This window comes from Lithobates pipiens, unplaced genomic scaffold (genome assembly GCF_037356315.1).
Source record: "Lithobates pipiens isolate NorthernLeopardFrog02 unplaced genomic scaffold, aLitPip1_a1.2 Scaffold_13, whole genome shotgun sequence".
Lineage (NCBI taxonomy): Eukaryota > Metazoa > Chordata > Amphibia > Anura > Ranidae > Lithobates > Lithobates pipiens.
This window is the reverse complement of record NW_027507718.1, coordinates 305567448-305586257: the sequence shown is the minus strand read 5'-3', so window position 1 is coordinate 305586257 and position 18810 is coordinate 305567448. Positions and strand designations below refer to the sequence as shown.

At 40.6% G+C, this 18810-nt stretch overlaps 1 protein-coding gene across 1 annotated transcript in view; it reads right to left on the bottom strand.

Moving 5' to 3' along the window:
- Positions 1-1591: 1591 nt before the first annotated feature.
- FAT4 (FAT atypical cadherin 4) overlaps positions 1592-18810 on the bottom strand; it is a 330870-nt gene continuing 313651 nt past the window's right edge. Inside the window, exons 14-17 of the mRNA XM_077476878.1 lie at positions 18381-18505; positions 16806-17017; positions 6686-6947; positions 1592-4475 (exon numbers count right to left, since the gene is read on the bottom strand). Of these exons, the coding sequence (XP_077333004.1) occupies positions 2617-4475; positions 6686-6947; positions 16806-17017; positions 18381-18505 (2458 nt within the window). The 3' untranslated portion in view covers positions 1592-2616. The remainder of the gene's footprint in view (positions 4476-6685; positions 6948-16805; positions 17018-18380; positions 18506-18810) is intronic.

Sequence of the window (18810 nt, the reverse complement as noted above, 5' to 3'; positions counted from 1 at the left end):
CCTAAAAGACTTGCAGCTGTAAATGCAGCAAAAGGTTGTTCTACAAAGTATTGACACTCCCCACTTTTCACATATTTATTTGTAAAAAAAAATTCCTTTCACTTCACAATTATGTGCCATTTTGTGCTGGTCTATCACATAAAATCCCAATAAAATGTATGTTTTTAGTTGTAACATGACAAAATGTGGAAATAGTCAAGGGGTATAAATACTTTTTGCAAGTTCGACAGTGTCAATGTAAATGAGGTCTAAGATTTGAAAGTTTGTTTAGCCACCTATATTTCTTGATATACTTGTCATTTTGACAAGTATATTCAGGTAGTTCTTACTAAAAGCAATGTCACCATTTCCGTTTTTTTTATAAGATGCAATATCTGAATCATCCAAGTCAGTGGCAAGTATACTACAATGCATATTAAATGACAAGATGAGATTTCCAGTTGTTTGATTTTTGAAAAGGGGGCTAAATGGTTCATATACTAACATCCTGGTTTCCATGTTGTGCATTTACTTTTCTTAATTATCATGACTTATCACTAGAAGCATGCTCAGGACTAGCCCTTCTACATAGATATGTCCATGCCATGCTAGTGATTCTCTGATCAGTAACAGTTTACTAGCAGCATAAATTCTGAAATATAAATAATCATAGATAGATTATATTGCTTCACTGAATGAAACTCTACTAAAAATGAACGTTAGTGGTCGTGTTGCTGGTGCAGTGTTCTCAGCAGCAGAATCACCTGTGTGACATTGAAATTGATCTAATAAAGGTTATCAAGTGATTACATAGGGCTTGCTCCCCTCCGGTGCACTTAAATACGTGGTATTTGTTTAAAGAAAATTCATATCATGTTTTTAACAGTTTTTTAATTGTAATTAAAATTGAATGCAAAGCATATGTGTTTTAGATGCTTTCTGCATGCTTTTCGTCCCTGATCATCTGAGAAAATTCACATGTGACAAAAACACACAGGGGGAGGGTGGGATTTACTAAAATTGAAGTGTGCAAAATCTGGTGCAGCTGTGCACAGAAACCAATCAGCCTCCAGGTTTTATTGTCAAAGCTTAATTGAACAAGCTGTTCAAGTTAGAAGCTTATTGGGTAACATGCACATCAGCACCAGATTCTGAGTGCTTCAGTTTTAGTAAATCTCCATCAAGGTGTGTTTTTATTGACTTTAATGGAAGGTGCCTTTTGGTGCATTTTTTCAAACAGGGCTCCATAGATGCAGCAAGCAGGATTAAAAAAAAAATGCTACACAGAGAAGTGAACAGATAGAATTTAAAGTGAACTATTTTACATGTGCTCTTAACATGCTGAAAAGGTGCCTTTTAGTGCAGCATGTTAATGTGAACAGGGCCTTAAGTGAATATTCAAGGTCAAACTGTGTGCATGTTGACTACCCAATCATGGCACGAAGAAAGAAAAAAAGGCATGATTGGATGGTTAAAGTGAACACATCTTCACCATGCTGCTTAGTGAAAACATTTTAAATCTTTAATAAAGTAATTTCTTTGAGTGGATCCTTTATTTTAGGCTTGTGTATGCATACAGTTCAACTGAAATGCGCTGTACCTTACAATCACACAACTTTAAATAAATATTTTAATTTTATTATTGACATTTACAAGAAGAAAAGGCATACGGATATGTTACAATTGTATCAAAATTTGAAAAATATGAATGTTACACAAGTAACAGATTTAACAGAAAAGCTTTTTCTTGCTTTCCCTGAAAGTAAGAAAACTATACAGTATAGGAAAAACATCAGTATCAAAAACATAGGTCAGGTAAAAGCACTTATAAAAAAAAAAAATTGTTCCACAGTACAAAGTATCACAAAAGTGATGTTTTGTTTGTTTTGATTTACAAATAGCTAAGTTGGGGTTTCGGGAAGATCTAAATTGAAGGGTTTTCACAATGTTGTCACAATTTTCTGTTTTGCGTTTGGAAATGTCATTACAAAAATATACTTTGCCAAAGTAGTGAATGCAAATTGGAAATGCAGCTTCATTTTACAAACTTAAATAAAAAAAAGTTTTAATGTAAAAATGATCATAAGGTGCTGATCATAATGACCGTAATGTAATCCCTTTTTGTGTTATTACTTTAATGTCTATAAATTGGATTTTGTGCCATTGTGCAGTGGATATTTATAAAACAAATACAATGCCAAAGTCTACACTTTGTGGTAGTTTTTTTTCTCAGAGACTGCATCTTTTTCTCAAACATCGCTATTTCTGCAGAGAAATTGTTCCAAAATTAATAAACTACATCTGGCTTAAAAACATAATTGAGAAACATAACATTACAGTTACAACACTGAAAAATATCACAATGAACCAGATTAAAGAAGGATTCTACTTAACTTTGTGCATGCTGGAAATCAGGCGGTGTAGTGTTATACATGCAAGGAATTGAGTACAGAACACGACTGCTTTAAATACATATCTGTCCTTTCCAGCAGCAAACATTATTATTTTAAAGTTGTCTCCTTAAATAAAGAATGTCCACTGGCCAGTTCTTGAAATGGAGACACTTACTTGTAAACAAACATATAATGTTTGACTGTCATAAGTTTTTTGCATCTTGACAATCCAGCTTTATTACGCCTACACATATTGTTCTGTTTCTCCATCTTTGGAAGCTGTCTTAGATGTGTTTGCTCTTGACTCTTCATTTGCAATTGCTGATGCTTTCTCTGGAAGTGATGCCAGATCTCTAAAAACATCTACATAATGTCCAAAACCAGGACCCCAGTTCAAGAGATTGTCCCAGTTGAAATTACCAGCTTGCTGGCTTAGCTTCATGGGCAATGTACTGTCTGCCAGTAGAGTGGCTGTTGGTGACTGGGCACCAGAAGGCCCACCTTCAGCTCTGCGGCCTGGATATCTCCGCGGCTTTAATCTAGCACCATAATTGTCTTCATCATCTGCATCTGACTCATTGACTTGAGTCAGTTTTGGCATTCTCGATGTGTACACCATAGGTTTGTCTCTGTCATATTCCATTTCCGAGCATGTAAAAGACTCATGAGAATCACTATCAGATGATGATTCTGGAGCAGGAATTCCATCTGCTGGATTCCTTACTCTTGAAAGAGGCCTCTGGCAGTCCTCTTCTGATGAAGATCTCCCATGATCTGCACTACAGATGCTTGGGTTTCTTGGTCTGGGAGTGTTAAGTCTCTCGACCTCCTCTATTGAAAGACCAACAGGTGGCCCACTCTCCATAGGAATTTGCCCTATGGGCTGCTTGAGGCGACTTCCTGGTCTAGAGCCATGTCCTGCCATGGTCTGAGGACTTTTGCTTCTTCTACCAAGACGAGTTGCATAATTAAAGATACCAGGCTGGCATACATCATTATGCATTTCCAAAGATGAAAGATGGAGTTCCCGTGCAGGGCTACTTCTGTAAAATGTTGATGATTTTGAAAATGGTGCAGGACTATGACGAGATAAGGGGTTAGGTGGTGGACAGCCTGAATGGCCAAGTGTTGCTGTCCTAAGGCCCTGGCTATAGGATGGTTGATAGGTTAAACTGCTTGCTCCCAAAGGCAGTGGAGATTGTCTGGCAAAACCAAGAGGACTATGCCTTTGAATTGAGAATTTAGGCGTGTGGCTCCGAAACTGCTTATAGTGCTGAATGATGTCTGCATCAGAAGGGGCGATACTGCTGGCATTGTCAATATCATAGTGCTCAATCTCTGTTTCGGGCATGGCCAAAGGAGCACTAGGTATTATTTCTGTGCTGTGTGGTATGTCTGTCTCATCATATATTAAGTATGGATTTTCTCTTTCAATTATATCTGGCTTAGGGTTTCCTTCAGGTTGTTTTCTAATAGTCATGTCATCACCATATGGCGGAATATTGTCAGGATCATCAAATGCAACATTTTCACTTCCCTTTTTCTTCTTTTCTTTTGGTTTCTTCTCTTCTTTTGGCACTTTATTTTTCCTTGCTCTACACTGATTACACAGAATCAAACTAAGGACCAACAGAGCAAGAATTGTAGCACAGCTTCCAACAATTGCGGGAACAGCCCAAAGCGGTAAAGAGAGAGGTTCAGCTTGTGCAATAGGAGTACAGACATGTCCCCCGTGCAATCCACTTTTGCATACGTTACCCTGAGGGCAAATAACACCAAGGCAAGCTACAACAGTTTCACAAAGTTTTCCTGTGTGTGTTTCAGGACAAATGCAAGTAAAGCCTGATTGGGCGTGAGGTTCACAGCTTCCTCCATTTTGGCAAGGGCTTGAGGAGCAGTCTCCAGGTGGTACACAGGTGTATGCATGCCACTGATTAATGCACATTAAGTCCCCCCAGCATGGGTTACTGGCACAAATGTTAGGACCTCTGCATCCTAGTTTAGCATGTGACTCTGATTTAGATATGCGAACCATGTCATGTTTACCACTGAATGGCAGATTTTCATGGTTATACTTCACATAAGCAATGCATCCATCAAAACCTAAACAAACAAAACACAGAAAGACAATTATTGCTTAGATTATAACACAATTACTGCATTTCTTCTTTCTAACATGCAATGTATACAGATAATGGCACAAGGTAGATGGCCAAACAGTGATATATACAAAAAGATAGCATAACAAATCATGGATGCATGGTGTAGATGTATTTGATCCAGACAAATAATGACATTGCTATTTATTTAATCAGGAACAACTTGGCAAAATGGTACCAGACATTTGTAAGAGGAACTGGCTGATTTGAATTTCTCTATATTAAGACTGGTAAAACTTGTGAAATATCGAATATGATTTGCTTGTGTCTTCTATACCAATGCTACTTTGTGAATTATATATAATTCCTGTTTCTGAATATAGGATGCTAAATCACATACTGCCTCTGTGACAACAGCATGGCTTTGTATTAAAAGAGTTCAAGGCTTAACTGTCCTGCCTGCAGTCAAGACCTTTCACCAATTGAAGTGAAAAATATGACAAAGAAGACCCAGCTGTTGAGCAGTTAGAGTACTATATCAGGCAAAAAAGGGGCAACTTGACTCTCCCAAAACTCCAGCAACTGGTCTTCTCAGCTCCCTGACGTTTAGGTTAGGTTCACACCTATGCACGTGGCTGCGGGTGTGGGAATTGCAGCAATTCCCACATCCGCCACCAACCGCAGTGAAAACATACTGCTGTGAGAAAATTTGCAGGGCTGCCATTTATTCTGAATGGCACCCTCACATATGTAAAATTGGAGCTTGTGTGCAGGTGCAGGAACTGCAGGGAAATTAAATAGTTAAAATGACCACGCAATTTCCCTGCTGGCCACATTTTTAAAAAGGTGCTGGCACCTTTTTCTGCAGGTAATGCAGGCATGGCAGCCCATTAAAATGAATGGCCTGCATTCCCATGCAAATGCGGCCTGCACAAATGCATAGATGTGAACCTTGGGTTACAGAGTGTTGTTAAAAGAAGAGGGGCTTCTACAAGGTGGTAAACATGGCCATGACTCAACTTTTTTGAGATGTGTTTCTGCCATCAATTTAAAAATGACCTTATATTTTTCTTAAAATGGTACAATTTCTCAGTTTAAGCATGTTATATGTTTTCCATTTTCTATTGTAAATACAATTTGGGTTTATGAGATTTGCAAATCATTGCATTCTGTTTTTATGTAGAGTTTATACAACCTCACAACTTTTTTTTGAATTGGGACTAAAAACAAAGAGTTGTGCATTCTCCATATTAAGAATAGAACATGACTGAAGAACAATGAGGATCTGGCTCAGAAAGCATTCTCAAGAACAAAGGAGTGTGGACGAGGACTGTGGATCAACTGTTCCAAATGCAACACACAATAAATCCCCTCTTAATTTAGCAAAGAACACATATTTGGCATTAACTAAAGTAAACGAAAGTGATGGGAGATAATGTAAGACAGAGAACAGACATTTAATGATCTAGGATGTGAAATGAAGGTGAGAAATATGGTTATATACTTAAGACGATGAATCAAAAGTCTGTACTCAAAGACATTAAAACACGGATGGAGAAGACTTCACTTCAGAATGTCATAGCAATTCACAATTACAACTACTTATACCAGTATAAGATTTGTGGCTTTGACCTCAGAATAGTGAGACAGGGAAGAAATGAACTTCTAGTCTTGTGTATCTATACTTAAAATAATGACAATGCCAGGTGAGAGTGACTTTAAAGATTTCTGCACTGCATTAAAGAGTATATGGCTAAGGTGGCTTGTATTACAAGGAAAACATCTTTAAAAATAACCAGTATGTAGTAAGCATTACCATTACAGCAGATGGTATGTAGAACATGCCATCAAAGTTTGCTAAATGGAAAAGTGTTTTAAGCTACCAACGCACCTTACATTTTGTCAGGTGTAACAATCTAGTTGTAAAGAAAATTATCTCTATGTGGTATGACCATCTTAAACCTGACTTAAGCCTAAAAGAGTGTTCTGAAATGACTAATCCTATGGCATGCAAACACACTCACACATTGCTTGTTGCATTGCTTGTGTAGTACATCTTCCATGCATCCCAAACACCCATACAAAACCATAAAAATCTGCAGTAAATTATCTTAATAATCTATTTGACCATAAGCACCACTTTCTAACTAGATTCATCACAATATCATTTATCACAAGGGAAAATTATTCATTTGCACTATATAAAATATTTACCGTTCTGGGTGCTTTGAGGTGTCTGTCCAGGTAGTACTCCTCCTATCTGAATTGTAAGAACATTAAGACCACCGAACTCTTGAGTGATATGATGAATATCTCGGCTGTGTGCTTGGTCTAATGACAAACTAGTAGTGGATCCATTTTTCTCCATAAGAAGGGTATGCCAACGACCATCAGCCACATACATCTCTGGGATATTTCGCTCTACTTTGCCTGCAATACCGGCATCAGATGTGTAATGGAGTTTTCCATTTTTCACCTGCAATATAAAAATAAAAAGTTTCAGATGAAGTAAGAATTTAGTCAATACAGAAATAGGGATCTGCCATGACTCCATGACTGATTTGTGAATAAGGGTTTCTCTGGAATATCCAGTCTAATGATTGATCAAAAACAAAAAGGACAAAATTCATAGATCTTGTACCTTTAACAACAAGAAAGCAAAAGCAGCTCCTGAATTTTTTTTTTCCAAAATTAGACCCCATCAGTATTTTTTTCATATATCTTATGCTGGATTAAAAATCAGTCTTGGTTATGGTGCCTCTGACTTTTGGCAAATATGCCTGGCACTGTAGTTTATATTTAAAAAAGGTATACTTTAATATATTTACCTAAGTTCATTTCCCATAATAAATTCAAATTCGGAATGGATAAATAGGGTAATTAGGATTGGCACAACATATGCTCAAACCACCAATAAAATCCCACATTTTGGAAAAAAAACTTTCATACCGAACCACAAAACCCTCTTTCAGCCATAAGATAAATACATATTCAACACAGTGATATAAAAGTGTGACTAAAGTGCTGTAGCCATTTATGAGTCCAAATAACTATTTCTATACATTTTATATTCATTTTATATAGCTGAAATGACTTTTAATTGGTCTAACTGTGTTTCCACTAGGTTTGGATCACAGCACATTCTATAGGAGAAAGAAACCCATGTTAAGTTGATAATTTTCTGCTTCACCTAATAAAAATATAATCTGTTAAACCAACTGAAGTTAAAAGACGGCAAACACTTAAGACGTTTTCCATCTTACTAAGGTGAAGCATATTCCATGAAAGTTAAACAAAGATAGCCCATTTAGGAAAAATCACCAAGTATGCCATTTTTGTTAAGGAATAATTGTACCCATTTAGAGAGTTGGAAAAACTTGTGATTCCAAAGATGAGTGAAAAAGCAATGTATTTTAGATTTGTATACTTTAAACCTTTAATGATATTGGGTACAAGTTATCTCTACCAATGAATCCTCTTTTTAAAGTAATATATGCTACTTCAAAGGTCTTTAAAAATAAAGATTATGTACATAAGTTGCCTTGTTCTGTGCTCCTTATTAGACTGAAATCATGATTTAATGTAGTGTAGGTCTGATTTATAAACTTCCACCTCACTGTTAAAATGACATACATTTTTATCACAAATTTTAGATTTCAGGAATAGAACAGAAGTGGAATACACTCAGTAATATTAATTGACTTAGGCAGTCTGTAACACAGCAACAAATGTTCATTGTCTTTTGAAGGTTGAAACCTGATTGGTTGTATCGGGGAAATATTGAAAAAATTGATAAAAGCCTGGTACAGGAAACATTTTCTCTTTACAAGGGGATAAAAATACGAAGGAGTATACAAAAGTGTAGTGATACCATATGGATCACTGGTGGGTGCTTGACAATTACGACAATTGAATTACTATTGACAGCTGCCTTCCCGAATCAGATCAAATTCTGGAGCATTTTTCCCTATATTCCTAGGCTGGTAACACTGAACTCAGGAAAACACTGGAGGCACATGGATTTGTCAATGGACCACGATAGGTATCAGGTCGAGTATATTTACATGCAAAGTTTTACTACTTAATAATATTAATAACAATAATAAAAATAAAAATCTCAGTGAACAACTTAAGGCCCCTTTCACACATGCGGATGATATGTCCGTATTTCATCCATCCATTTGCGGATGAAATACGGACATCCATTCATCCCTATGGGATAGCGGGTGTCTGCGGATGAGCATCCGCAGACACCCGCTATTGTCCGCCTCCGCAAATGTCCGATTCTGCAGACGGAGGAAAATCCTATTTTTCTGTCCGTCTGCAGAGCGGATCGGATGAACACGGACACACGGTCCGTGCTCATCCGATCCCCATAGAGGAGAGCGGAGAGCTGACAGGGCGGTCCCCGCACAGTGTGCGGAGACCGCCCTGTCCGTAGCCGGCTCAGCGGGGACAACGGAGCGATCCCCGCTGAGCGAGCGGATCATCACGGGGCGGATCTTTACTGATCCGCCCCGTGTGAAAGGGGCCTTACTGTGCACTAAAATACCATTCTCCTAAATAAAGAATATTATACAATTATGATTGATGACCACTGTGGCAATGTTACTAATAGGGGTAAACGTCTGCCATTGGTCCAACATACAACTACACTGCAATAATATCAATACTATCTGACACATCTACACCAGTATAGTATATATAAAAAAAAATATATAAATTTATAATGGAGTATTTAGATATGCAAAGTAGATCATAATAAAAAATAGATCTCACTTTCTAAAAATTGTGAAAGTACACGTTAGTTCTTTACCTGCAGATATAATCTACGTAGACATTCAGGGGACACACAATGAGTATGCAAGAGGAAAAAAATGTATTCAGTACCGCATTCACAATTGTCAGCTACGTCGATCATTCAAGCATGATTTGAGTATATATATATATATATATATATATATATATATATATATATATATATATATATATATATATATAGATACATAGATAGATACATAGATAGATAGATGTATCTATCTATCTATCTATATATATATATCCGTATATATATATATATATATATATATATATTTGTAATCGGAGTCTTCAAGTGGGAAATGCAATATTACTTAAGAAACAAGGCCTGAGGTGTGCCATGGCCTGGATGGTCAGTATGCCTGAAAAGAGGGCAAAAAGACACAAGTTTAGGTGGGAGAGGGAAGGTAGAGATCCCATCCCTAAAATGACGTATGCCCAAACGCCAACCGTAAGTAACCGGTAAGTATCCGCTGTGAGAGTAGAACCCACCGACTCCAGACCTGGAGATGAGAAGGAACCTCCTTAGAGCCTGCAAGCTACGCAAACCCAATTGAACGTCCCGTGAAGGATAGGATGAGCCTGATGCCCAAGGTGACCCGGACATGAGAATGAACTGCTATGAATGAGAGGATACGTGGGGAAAAGAGAGCAAGGGCTGACCCGAATAACCCCTACAACAGACACCAGAAGAAGCACCGTGAAAACACCCCTTCCCATACCTGGTAAGAGGATGTGAGAGGGTGAGTGGCAAAAATACCAGTGATAGGAGAGGAAACCTGGCTGCCTGATGGATGTGATGGAGTAGATGCCATGGCAAGCATCATCAACATGGCGACACCAAGACAAACTGGTCCCACCGGATGCGAGCAGGACATGCTACTGCCCGAGACCTCCCAACCGAGACCGAATCCTGAACCGAGGAAGGAGAACCAGACTCCAACCCAGGGGAATAAGTCCCATAGCATGAACCAGCCATGCCCAAAGTGACTAAAGCACCCCTCTCCCCACCTGGAACAAACCGGGGAGGAGCAAAGATGACTGGACCGACGTCCCTGAGCAGTACTCCAGGCAACCTCCTAGACAAGAGATCGGAGCTGAGAGTGGAATCCAGAATGGTGACGACGTCGCCCAACCTACCACCTAAGGACCGTGGCTTGGACACACCCTGAGTATGAATCCCAGGGCGGTAACCAGGGCCTCTATGCAACAGGATGTCCACTAAAGAAAATTGTTGTCTGCTTCCAACCTGAGGGTGCGCCCAGTGGCGAAAAGACATCTGTACGTGAGTGCAGGCATGGTTGATATTGGTATGGATGCCAAGACGGCCCAACCTGAAAACGCAACTAGAAGGAAAGACAGACAACCAGACATGAGAACAACAACAACGCCCCTCTGCCTACCTAAGAATGAGAACATGGCAGAAAAGTCAAGACCACAGCGCATGAATGAACCTAATGATGAACCCCCCCCCCCCGTGTGTGAGTTGAGAAATAGTGAGTTAACCCGAGTAACCTGCAGCGCAGAGACAGGTAATTAACAGAAACTCAGGCCTAGAGTACCCACAGACCGTGGTGGGTAGACGTACAGGTGTGGTGAATGAACATGCATCGTATGACGTATGGTATACAGGCGAGAAGATTGTGGTCAACAATCATTAATAACGAAACCTCAGCCCGTATGGATCTGTAGACGTGACAGATCCCGATGTGCGAGCCCTAGCTAACTGACCCCGGTACAAACATGAACACAGATACGATAAGACATGACAATGAATGCAGACAAACCTAACCAGAATATGTCATAAGTGAACGCCCTTCAGCGAACTCTGAAGTCAAACACAGAGGTTGAAACACCATGACAGAACCACTGAACAGAAACACTATGACAGAAATACTGACAGAAAAATGTCACGACAATGCCATGACAGAAATGCTAAAAGTTAACCTAGGTAGAACGATGACTGAAATCCCGGGGCAGAACGCTATGACAGACATGCTGGCAGGACGCTATGACAGAACTCCAGGGGCAGAACACTGACAGATAACCTGGGGCGGAACGCTATGACAGACATGCCGGGCAGAATGATATGACAGGAACCCAGGGGCAAACCACTATGAACGCCATGCTGGACAGAGCGATATGAAGGAAATACTGGACCGAACGCTATGACGGAAATACTGGACCGAACGCTATGACGGAAATACTGGACTAAATGCTGTGACCGAACCTGGACAGAACGCTATGACAGGAAAGCTAGACAGAATGCTATGACCAAGAATGCTGGACCAATCGCTATGACAGAATTGCTGGGCCGAACGTATGACAGAAAATGCTGGGCCGAACGTATGACAGAAAATGCTGAGCCGAACGTATGACAGAAAATGCTGGGCCGAACGTATGACAGAAAATGCTGGGCCGAACGTATGACAGAAAATGCTGGGCCGAACGTAATGACAGAAAATGCTGGGCCGAACGTAAAGACAGAAAATGCTGGGCCGAACGTAATGACAGAAAATGCTGAGCCGAACGTAATGACAGAAAATGCTGAACAGAACGCTGTGACAGAAAACTGGACTAATGCTATAACCAAAACCTGGACAGAACGCTATGACAGGAAAGCTAGATCGAATGCTATGACAGAAATGCTGGGCCGAACGCTGTGACAGAAATGCTGGACCGAACGCTGTGACAGAAATGCTGGACCGAACGCTGTGACAGAAATGCTGGACCGAACGCTGTGACAGAAATGCTGGACCGAACGCTGTGACAGAAATGCTGGGCAGAACGCTATGACAGAAAATGCTGAACAGAACGCTGTGACAGAAAAACTGGACTGAATGCTGACCGAAACCTGGACAGAACGCTGTGACAAGAAAACTAGATGGAACGCTTATGACAGAAATGCTGGGCCGAACGCTATGACAGAAAATGCTGAACAGAACGCTGTGACAAAAAACTGGACTGAATGCTATGACCGAAACCTGCACAGAACGCTGTGACAGAAATGCTGGACAGAACGCTATGACAGGAAAGCTAGATAGAACGCTATGACAGGAATGCTGGGCCGAACGTTAGGACAGAAAATGCTGGGCCGAATGTTATGACAGAAAATGCTGGGCAGAACGCTGTGACAGAAAATGCTGGGCAGAACGCTGTGACAGAAAATGCTGGGCAGAACGCTGTGACAGAAAAATGCTGGGCAGAACGCTGTGACAGAAAAATGCTGGGCAGAACACTGTGACAGAAAAATGCTGGGCAGAACGCTGTGACAGAAAAATGCTGGGCAGAACGCTGTGACAGAAAAATGCTGGGCAGAACGCTGTGACAGAAAAATGCTGGGCAGAACGCTGTGACAGAAAATGCTGGGCAGAAAATGCAGGGCAGAACGCTGTGACAGAAATGCTGGACAGAACGTTGTGACAGAAATGCTGGATAGCCCGCTGTGACAGAAAATCGTAGGCAGAACGCTGTGACAGCAAATCGCAGGCAGAACGCTGTGACAGAAAATCGCTGGCAGAACGCTGTGACAGAAAATCGCTGGCAGAACGCTGTGACAGAAAAACGCTGGCAGAACGCTGTGACAGAAAAACGCTGGCAGAACGCTGTGACAGAAAAACGCTGGCAGAACGCTATGACAGAAAACGCTGGCAGAACACTATGACAGAAAACGCTGGCAGAACGCTATGACAGAAAACGCTGGCAGAACGCTATGACAGAAACGCTGGCAGAACGCTATGACAGAAAACGCTGGCAGAACGCTATGACAGAAAACGCTGGCAGAACGCTATGACAGAAAACGCTGGCAGAACGCTATGACAGAAAACGCTGGCAGAACGCTATGACAGAAAACGCTGGCAGAACGCTATGACAGAAAACGCTGGCAGAACGATATGACAGAAACCGCTGGAAAAAACGCTATAACAGAAAACGCTGACAAAACACTATAACAGAATGCTATGACAGAAAATTGCTGATGGAAGCTACCACAGACACCCGGGCTGACCCCAATATAACACCGACCAAAGAAACCACCAAGTAAAGCAGCAACCTGGGTGGACTGAGATCCTCCATCACTGCAGCAGAGATGCCAGTCTGCGCTGTGGGGAGGAAAGGAGCAACAGGTGGGTGACAGCCCATCCCCCTTGCAAGCACCAGGACCCACCGCTCACTTAGGCAGCCAGCCGATACCACCCCCCCCCCCCCACATGAGCAAGGGGAGAGAGGATCCAGCAGCTGACCGATCACCAGGCGGGTTCTCGGCAGCTCTGGCGACGGACATGCACGGGGAGTGGAGCCAGCGGTGGCCGACCCCCCCCCTCTCCCCCCCGCCATGCAAGCAAAGGGAGAGAGGAGCCAGCGGGCGGCCGATCACCAGGCGGGCTCCCAGCAACCCCGCTGATCACACCCTCCCCCCAGGGAGAAGCGGCCGACGGCCGCCACGTGGAGCCCCCCCCCGAACCGTCAAGCGGACGGAGCACCACACACGTGGGGAGAGAGAGGAGCTGGGGCGACCGATCACCCCCCCCTCCCCACACTGGAAGAAACGGCGGGCAGGTGGACGGAGCGAACATGTGGGGAGAGAGGAGCGGGGGCGGCCGATCGCCGATCACCCCCCCTCTCCCCACACTGGAAGAACCGGCGGGCGGGTGGACGGAGCAAACATGTGGGGAGAGAGGAGCTGGGGCGGCCGATCGTTGGTCACCTCCCCCTCTCCCCACACTGGAAGAACAAGCGGCTGGACATGGCAACCGTGGGGAGAGAGAGGAGCCCGGCCGACCGATCACACTCCCCCCCTCTCCCCACGCTGGAAGAAACAGGCGGCTGGACATGGCAACCGTGGGGAGAGAGAGGAGCTGGGGCGACCGATCCCCCCCCCCTCCCCATACTGGAAGAAACTGCGGGTGGACAGAGCAAACATGTGGGGAGAGAGAGGAGCTGGGGCGGCCGAACGCCGCTCACCCCCCCTCTCCCCACACTGGAACAGGACAGGGGAACGCACCCCCTCTCCACCAGCATGATTGTAGAGAAGTGAGTGGTGGGTGATAGATGGACAAGCCTTCCCCCATGAGCTGCCTCCACCTAGAAAACCCCAACCCTGGCCCTGACAGAGGAGGAGGGTTATATAGTCTCCGACTCCTCCCACAAATACAGGCTGGCCTACAGCCAGCCTTCCAACATATATATATATATATATATATATATACAGAATATGTAGTATATATTTATGACCTTAAGAAGCTTATTGCCAGCTTCACTATCGTGCTCATTTCAAGTTATGACAGGCTTGACTGAGCCGCAGCCAGAGAATAAACTTATCAGGTTCTTTTCAGGAGAGAGTAATTTATGCAGTGTTGTGCTTTTTATTAAGAGTCAGGGACATTTCTGGCTTAAAAATATATTCTGGGGTCTGTAACTTTCATGCTATCTTTAAACAAACAAAAAAAAAAGATAATTAATTTTCAAATTAGATATGGTGTGCCCTTCACAATTCATGGATGATCATAGCAGGAATGCTCTTCACAGTTTCAGTTGACATAGCTGATTAATGCTAGTACACAGCAATTGTTCAAAACAGGAAAAAAAGAAGACAACATTGAAAAGAGAAACATTCCCTCAAAACCATGTACTCAAATCATGACCTTAAATAACTTGCTTAACAAATAAACGAATGAATAAATGCAACTGGGTTTTTCTAGAGCAAACTAGACTTGAAACAAACCTCCGGACAACATTTTTTCTTAAAATTGAATGTGTAAAACAATTTACAGTGACTGTACTATACAGAATCCAAGGTATTCTGTTAATGGATAAGGGGAGTCAGGGGCAGATAAACAATGGTGGTGATTCTATGTATGAGAGCCACAGCTTTCAAAGTTGCAGCTCCCGAAGTATATTATTATTATTATTATACAGGATTTATATAGTGCCAACTATTGTGCCAAGTATAGTAAAAGATATAAATGAAATCGTGAATAGTAAAGAAAGGGCAGCAATCCTAAAAGTGACACAACCCTCATACAAGTACATTTTTTTTTTACACAGCAGATTTTAAGAAAATAATGTTTGACTGATTTTATGTTTTACAGCCGATATAGTTAACTGTGTTTTTTTCTGACACTTGCTTAGACAAAGCCATATTTATAGTGCAGTCATGTATTCTGAGGTTTGCTATGTGAAATGGCTAATAATGAGAAGAACTGGTTTGGATCCATGTCAGCAGATGTAAAAAATATAGGAACAAAGCAGTTCTTGTGATTTATAGTGGACTGCCACAGAAATTAGACTAAGTGGTCTTTCATGAACATGTCACTTTTACTGTGTGGAAATAACATCTGCTATGAAAATTACACATTGTTATATACTAGGCTGATCTAGTAGGTAGAGAAGATATGCATATATGTTCAGAAGATGGACACTTGGGAGCAATTGCAGAAGTCCACAAGCTGTATATGTTAGGTAGTAGTATGTCAACTTTCATACTACAAGTATAAAATAGATTCTACATATCTTCTGCTCAGACATCGAAAAAGATAGAATCTTCTTTCTCAAAGTCAATGAAAGCACATGGCCACCATGAATGTAAACTTCATGAAGTTGATTTGGACATGCAGTTTCAGCCACTAACACTGCCCTCGACTGAAAAACAGAATAGTAATGCAGTAGAAATCACCCACAAGTGATTGTGCAGTAAGTATATTGTGCAGACTCCTACTGATGCCATTGTGTTCTGGAAGTTGATGTTTTATGCTAGCTTGATGACAATTTTTACATGCACATTGTTTTTAATTAAATATGAGTGTATTTTCATTATCTTAATTCATATTTTAAAGGTTTTTTAACACTATGGAAAGGAATCTTTTTGTTTGCTTTGCATGAGTACACTGTTGGAAGTCCAGAAATTGCTGTTTGTTGAGCGGCTTTCATGGCTAGAGAAGATATATGGAAGGTATCATTGATATACATGGAAAACTATTGAATAACCACTCATATTAAGGGGGTCTTAGAGTTTTGGAAAGCGTGCATCCTATTATCACTCTGGGTGAAGGTCTTTGTTGGAAACATCACTGACACAATCCTGTTTGAAGAGGGGAAAAAGTATCTGCTCTGCACTCTGATGGGACTATTCTTTGGACACTATATTAAAAAACATTGTAACTTTTCCATTCTCTATTTGATTTGTAACCTAAGGTTCATATATAGGGACTGGATGTATATATATATACATACATATATATATATATATATATATATATATATATATATATATATATATATATATATATATATACCGTATATATATATATATATAATGCATGTATTGCACTTTGTGGTTATTTATTAAGCGCAACATATTACTATTTCAGCTTGCAATATGTACCCTGTTTCCTGGAACTCAGACAATGACTGGTTTCATCTGTATTAGTGTAACTGTTACAGCTAAATGTATGTTTTTGTATCTCAACAATGCAAGTAATGCACATGTATAGGCAAAGTACGCACTGAAAATATTTACCTTTACAGCTGTGTAATTGCTGATTTCGTGAATTTGGATTAAAAGGCCATTTTCACTTCTTGTCCGGAATTTTATCTCAAAGTGATTGGCAAATGTTGAATCTGTGTCCACACTACGATGCTGTAAAAGATATTCACGTTTCTTGTTCTGGCTGATGGCATATTCCAAGTAACCTCTGCCTTCAAGAGATAAGGCAGTGTCTGCAGTCATATCTACAAAGACAGCAGAACAGAAGAACAAATTAGATACTCCTAAATTATAAAATACTAAACAAAATAGAAAAAGACAAAAATCTATGGTTTATAGCACAAGGGCAGACAGTAAAATGAACACAGTACATGTAAATGTTGTATAACAAGAAATAGGCATGGACAGAGATAAATATCAGTTTTCTTTAGCCTGTTTCTAAAATGTTGATTCATACTGAATCGCATATATCGCATAATTGCTTATGTAGGGATTTGTACTTAAAGCAGAACTCCAGTCAGTTATAACAAACATGATTATTCTATTAAAATGTAAAATAATAAAAAAACAGCTTTTGCTGCAATATTCACCTTCAATCCAGGGATTTTCCCTGCGGTATTTTTTTTCTTCCACTGGATGCCCTATGTTGGATGGCTATCATAATTAAACTCACTTTCTCTAAGTCAAAATCACCCTGGACTTACCCCAGTCTCTAACTGGACAGTGAAAGAGAATGACGATATGATATGCTCATCTCCCTGTCTCTCTGCTCTCTCCTCTTACAACCATGCTTCTTGTTGGCAAATACACAGTTTATTCTGTTTCTTCCTCTAACAGTCCAGCCTGATGGGTAGTGGTTGCAAAAGGCTGATACCAGGTCAGATTCAGTTACTTACACTGCTTGCATTTAAAAAACTACATTTAATGATGTACTAATGACTGCTAAGCCGCACTAATTTGCCTGGAGTTTAGCTTTAAGACCTGGAGCAATTGCCTTACTGACTTTAATCTTGAACTGGCACAGCACCCTGACATGTGTTTTCTGCAAAAATATATGAAAAAAAGCTCTGGTTGGTAACAAGAAGCCCTACTTCTTAACCATGTTCACCCCATGAATGCATCAAGGTGTGCGGAGACATCCCCCTGGTCTCCTGGACAATAGGATTTGCCGACTCCCAAGAATCCTGGACAAAGCAAATCAGAACCTGTCCAACTTTGCACAAAACTTGTCAAAACATAACTGCAGGCAGCACTTTTATGTTACTTTTATTGAGATACAATTTCTACCTAAAATACACATAAGTGTTATTGAATTCTGACCCGGGTTGTGTGTTATGGCAAAATAGAAGAGCACAAAAGATAGAAATCTACAAGTTTTCTTGTTAAATGTTTCCCAAAGTCACATCTTTTAATAAGCCTCAAAGTCTTGTGTAAATGCTAGTACCAGATCTGAATAAGGAACAGAAACACCTGTACTATGCATGATAACACCTAACCAAGAACCGCATAAAACCAGCACATAAAATGCATGACTATATATTGTGGGGCCCTTGGCCTATTTTTCCAGTGAAGTAAGGTTATTATAAAGCAATGTAAAACTTAACATACACTTTTCACAGTACTTTCCAGTAAAGCCATCTTTACAGTTACACTGTTGCCAGAACCAATTATCGACACAGGTTCCTCCATTTTGGCAAGAGCTTGAAGTACAGGCTCCTTCTAATCTTGGACACCTAGACATACAAAGGGACAGAAGAAAAGAAGCTTTAGATATTGAGCACTCTGCATCAAGGTGACAGCTTTGCCATGTGCTTTTCAAATATACCATATGATTTTTAAATTGCCAGAAAGGTGACAAGGATGTAAATATGATATTTCCATGTGGAATTTTTTTTACATGTTGCAATTTTTAAATATAGACTTGTTTCTTGTAATCAGTATACAAGAAAAGATCTCATCTTTTTTTGTCTGGAATTTGAGAGTATGCAATTTCATTTTGCTTTTTGCATCAGTCTGTTTAACATCATTACTATTTGTA